This window comes from Sinocyclocheilus rhinocerous, unplaced genomic scaffold, assembly GCF_001515625.1.
Source record: "Sinocyclocheilus rhinocerous isolate Xijiao unplaced genomic scaffold, SAMN03320098_v1.1 scaffold1476, whole genome shotgun sequence".
In the NCBI taxonomy this organism is placed as follows: Eukaryota; Metazoa; Chordata; class Actinopteri; order Cypriniformes; family Cyprinidae; genus Sinocyclocheilus; species Sinocyclocheilus rhinocerous.
The window spans coordinates 502867-508369 of NW_015659224.1; the positions used below are offsets into that span (position 1 = coordinate 502867).

Genomic DNA, 5503 nt, shown 5'->3' on the forward strand with positions numbered 1-5503 from the left:
AATCATATCTCTCATGGAAGACAATAAGAAAGAGGTGATCACCTCAACTAACAAGAAAACAGTAAATCTTATATTCTCTCTGAAGCGTTTAGAAGATAATTAATTTTTTTTTCTGATGATGGAAGTTTATAGCCACTGACCTCTATCACAACTGGAGAGATACCATTGACTGATGATTCACTGTCGCTGGAGTAGTGTTTATGCTTTTTCTGTTTACCGATAGTCTATATATGAGACTATAGGACATGACAGAACGTGTTGTAAATAAATGTTTTTATGTGACTGTAAAACAAAAAAAAAAACAAAAAAAACAGTTCAAATACTCTATACATTCTGGTGTTCTAGAGGAAGATGCAAGCAAATCTTTATCTGAAGTCTTTCAGATTCAGGTGAGAAATTAGAAAGTGTTTACAAATGTATTTTTTAAACTGTAATACAAATTTAAGGATTGTTCTCACAGCCTTTATATATGTTATCATTTGTACAGTAGATAGTTGCTTCATTTTATATTATTTTTTATATGATAGATAGATAGATAGATAGATAGACAGATAGATACTGTTATGGTAATAGGGAATATATAATAGAATGGTATGGTATGACACTAAATGAGAGGTGAAGCATCTTAATTCAGCTCTATGTTTAGAGGCCCATTAGACAAAATTAGCATGCATTAGGACTAATAATCTACAGTCACTAAATATCTGTGTAGAATTCTGATGTGTCTCAAACTTATTTTGGCATAGCTGGAAAGTCACAGGATATAATGCAGCTGTTCTTTCAAAGGTAGAGAGCCTGCTTATTTGAAAATCTTTAAAATCACATATGGTTAATATGATGAACTACACCCGTGGTTACTCTGCTCGGACACCTGTATGAAATTGAGGAGAACTGGCTTCATATATCCACCAAAAATCACCCTGAGATTAGATGATTAAAAGTACTTACAAAAAAGAAACGTTAGATTGGAGAAGCAGTATAGCATCATTTGCAGATGCCACTTGGTTTGATATTTTGTTTTCTAATGCAATGACATTCATACATTTTTAAAATATCTTAAGTGTCCAAATATTAATATGGAGTGGATGAATGCACTGCTGCACAAGCATGTTGCATGAAAGGATGCAGCACTGGCAGATTTATTAGCTATAGTCAGTATAAAGTTTTCGCCACTCAAAATCTGAATGTCTACATTCCGGTCCGAGGCAACTATATGCATGTATTTCTTTAGTTATATCTTTTACTTATATCTTAGTTATAGCTTACCAATTAGTGCTGAATTACAGCAGTTTATTATTAAATTAGAGCTAATTTTCTAAACCTGTTCAGAAGACTACTACATATTGTTACTGTACCTCATGGATAGTTTTTCTGAAACTATTGTTGTAATGCTGCATGACAGAACTCACTGCAAAAAACATGTATCGATATCACTTCTTATACCATTGCAAACAATTTTACCTTTCTTATGAGGTAATAAGGCATAAGCTTCACTTTGAATTGTAAAAACAGCTTTATTGTTTCTACAATTTTTTTTGCACATTCCATTCTTTTTTTTAATGTAGCTACTCTTTTGGGTGTTCCTGATTTTGGGCATTGTTAAAATGTAAACTTTAGCACACACTGGAGATCTGAGGGTGGGTGTGTGTTCAGTCTCTCTTCAGACTGAAGTGCTGTAGAGAAAGCTCATTCAGATGTATTCTTCTGTAATATTATTGAGTCAAACGTAAACAGTTTGAGTTGAAACAATCTAAGATGATGAATTTATATGACACAGTCCTTTGTGGAGGTTTACAGAATAGTTTCTGTCCTGAAACCCAGTATAGCAGTTTAACAATAGATGTCAACCATTTACTCTGAGCTCATATAAATATCTGTTAAATATTTAACATATTTGTAAATATCTGTTCTGAAATAAATACTCGCTAACTTTTATCATCTTTTTCTTCTTTGAGTCCATCTCAGACATCCAAGTTAAATCAGTGTTGTTCGCAATGTCTTTAATCAGAACTAAAATGTTCTTGCACAAAGAGTCTGAACTGTTTGTATAAACCTCACTAAACTATAAAGAATCAATATTAGAGAAACATAATACAATAATTTTAAGACTAATTAATATGCAATGCATATATAATAAAGTTTATATTACATAGTATGTCAATTACATTTGCTGTCTTTCCGTCTGAATCATCCATTACATTCATGTTTTTCGCATATAAAAAAAATCTGCATGAAATATTTAGATATATTTACATATTTATGACCAATAGTTTAACGTTTCATATGCTGGTACGGTTTGTATGTAAGTTGCAAATGAGTATAACGTTCTTAAAATATCGATTATCCAAAACAGACCTTTTCAACGGCCAGGTTGTAATTACTCATACAGAGTGTTTTTCAGTTGTGTTAAACTTACAGCGCTTAGTACTTTTTAACTTATGAAAGAATAGATTTTAGTGAATTTGTGTCAGATCCTTCAAGCAGTCTCTCCAGCACACATGACAAGAGCAGGCACTCGGATGTACAATGCGCCTCATGAGAACATTCCAGTTTGGTAAAGTCAGTTTGGAATTTGAATAGCACAGAAGAACCGCCAAATATTTAGATATATTTACATATTTATGACCAATAGTTTAACGTTTCATATGCTGGTACGGTTTGTATGTAAGTTGCAAATGAGTATAACGTTCTTAAAATATCGATTACCCAAAACAGAGAAAATTTAGTTTTAATGACCTTTTCAACGGCCAGGTTGTAATTACTCATACAGAGTGTTTTTCAGTTGTGTTAAACTTACAGCGCTTAGTACTTTTTAACTTATGAAAGAATAGATTTTAGTGAATTTGTGTCAGATCCTTCAAGCAGTCTCTCCAGCACACATGACAAGAGCAGGCACTCGGATGTACAATGCGCCTCATGAGAACATTCCAGTTTGGTAAAGTCAGTTTGGAATTTGAATAGCACAGAAGAACCGCCTCTTTGTGACTGGACGAGATCAAAACCTCTGGGTGGAATTTGCTTGTCACTCAACGGTATTCTCGGCTTCTGATTGGCCGGAGGCGAAGTGGGCGGAAAGTTCTTCGCCATATATATACTATGGCAGCAAGCGCAGGCTAATGATTGCCTACGCTCACACGCTGAGGCAGAAACGACCACGTTCAATGTTTCTCCACAGAGCTGACTTAAGCCGTCGTCCCCGCACGAAATATCGTGATTCTGACTAAAAGAAAGTTTGTCCTTCGTCGGAGAGGTGGGAGAACATCACGACCCCCGACCATGATCAACACCATGGAGTGTTCAGTGGATGCACAAAGTCTCATTTCGATATCTTTAAGGAAAATCCACAACTCTCGTACGCAGAGAGGAGGAATCAAGCTGCACAAAAACCTGCTGGTCTCCTATGTACTGAGGAACGCCAGGCAAGTGTACACGAACGAGAAGTACGCCGAAATCTATAGAATGCAGCAGTACGAGGAGGTGATGACCGTCTGCAACGAGATCCAGGAGCTGAACCCTCTCGATCTGGTGGAGGACTGCGAGGAGCAGACGGGGGACTGCTGCGGCAGCGCGACCGAGTCGGCGAGCCTCTGCGGTGCGCTCCTGCCCGTCAGTCACCAGGCTCCTTCGGCGCAGCACATCCAGCCCAGCAGCGCCTGCTCGGTGCCCCTAGCTCTACAAAGCGAGGAGGTCTGCAAAGCGCCGGACCCCTCGTTCTACCGCAGCTGCTGCGCGGAGGTCTACCCCGTGTCTAACTGTGACTTTTCGCCGGTAAACAGTATGCACTGCAACAAAACTACAGTGCTCGATTTGGACACGCATGTCGTTACCACAGTAGAGAACGGGTATTTGCATCAGGACTGCTGCGCTTCGCTCCAACAGTGCTGCCAGGGCGCGCAGAGCCCGGCCAAGAAACGTAAGCTTGACTTTGAGTACTACGTGTCCGAGATCGAGGAGGTACCGGATTTTACGCCGTGCAAAAGAGCGAAATTTGAGGACTCTTCATACGCGAGCACGGAGCCCTTGGACACGTCGAACATTTCCAACCTCATCTCGATCTTCGGCTCGGGGTTTACGGGACTGGTGAGCAGACAGGCGGACTTGGAGCAAGCCTTAAACGGACAGTTCTGTAGCAAACAAGCCCTGGCGAGTTTAGGGGCTTGGACGAGAGCTATTGTAGCCTTTTGACTCTGTGGTTAATGCGAATACAGATACTTTATGAAAAAATTGTACAAAGTCTAAGACAAATTGACTTTTATTTTTGCAGCAAAGTTATTTAAGCCTTTTTATTTGGGTTTGTTGTTAGTTTCGTTTCAGTGGGGGAGGCGGACAGTGGTTGTAGCCTACCACTTGTGATGTATCCTTTAAAACAAATGTCGATAGTACAACAAGCGTTTTAAAACCAAGTTGAATTTCGTTGCCTTAAACCCAACGCAGACTGCTAGCTATGGCCACAAACATTGAAAGTCTCTGAATGTTTCGCTCGTGGATTGTTTCTTTTTTCTCTCCCTTCCCAGGAACTTTCACAAAGATGTATTGTAAAATAACATTACAGCCCATGTAATGTTGGGAATAACAGGCTGCAAACGGAGAAGCCTATACCCACTGCACGCTTATTTCTCACACAGAACATAACACTTTAAGCAGCCGTGTCACATTTTCTAACGTTTTAACGACTACAAGTTTACCAGTAGAACAGGCTACAACAACAAGACTATCTGAGCTCGTGCTACAGGAAGAGGACTGGCTTACAAAGACTACATTCTGTAGTAGGCTATCACACAAGGCAATCAAGTAGGCTAATGAAGGTGCAATATTTGAACCCCCTCCCTGTCGCAGTTTGTTGTTTTCTGTATTCTGAAATGTGCTGTTGAACGTGGCGAGGACTGGTGCGTTTTGTTGACTGCACTGACCTACAGCTCCAGTTCCTCTGTGTGTGTTTGTAGTTCGTCTATGCCAGTCACCTCATCAACACTGAACGTTGGGGCCATTAATTAACACTACAACTCCCATAATGCACGCCGTGATTTAATCTGCCAGGTATTTTTGTTGACTATCCAGTCTCCAGCGTTAACCATTTCCCGCCCCCTTACTCTCAGAAAAAGTCTAAGCCTTCACAGTAATTCATGAACCAAGAGTGTTCATTATAGCTTCCTTAAAATGTAGGCCTGATGATATGGAGCTTGGCTCAATTAAGCAACACAACAGATAGGTTACATGCAAAATCCAACATCCTTAGCACGTCTCATCAGCCATATCCACAGTAATCGAGTTCATATTCATTATATATTTTCCACACCTCACTTTAACAGAAAATCTTAAGACTTTTTAATCAAGCATTAGCCTACATAACTAAATGGCAACGGTTTCTAGAACTCAGTGGTTCCAACATGCCCAATACTGTGCATTTAAGTTCCTAAATGAATATTCTCTGTATTGTTTTGGATCACCTGAAATTGAATTTTAGATATATGTCATTACCAGCGGGATATTAAACTGACACCTG

General features: G+C 39.2%; 1 protein-coding gene across 1 annotated transcript; it reads left to right on the forward strand.

The window, feature by feature from the left end:
- The first annotated feature begins 3068 nt into the window (after nt 1-3068).
- LOC107723335 (immediate early response gene 5-like protein) lies at nt 3069-5121 on the forward strand. Its single transcript, XM_016531899.1, has one exon. The coding sequence runs from the start codon at nt 3277-3279 to the stop codon at nt 4183-4185; it is 909 nt and encodes a 302-aa protein (XP_016387385.1). The 5' UTR covers nt 3069-3276; the 3' UTR covers nt 4186-5121.
- Nucleotides 5122-5503: the final 382 nt, after the last annotated feature.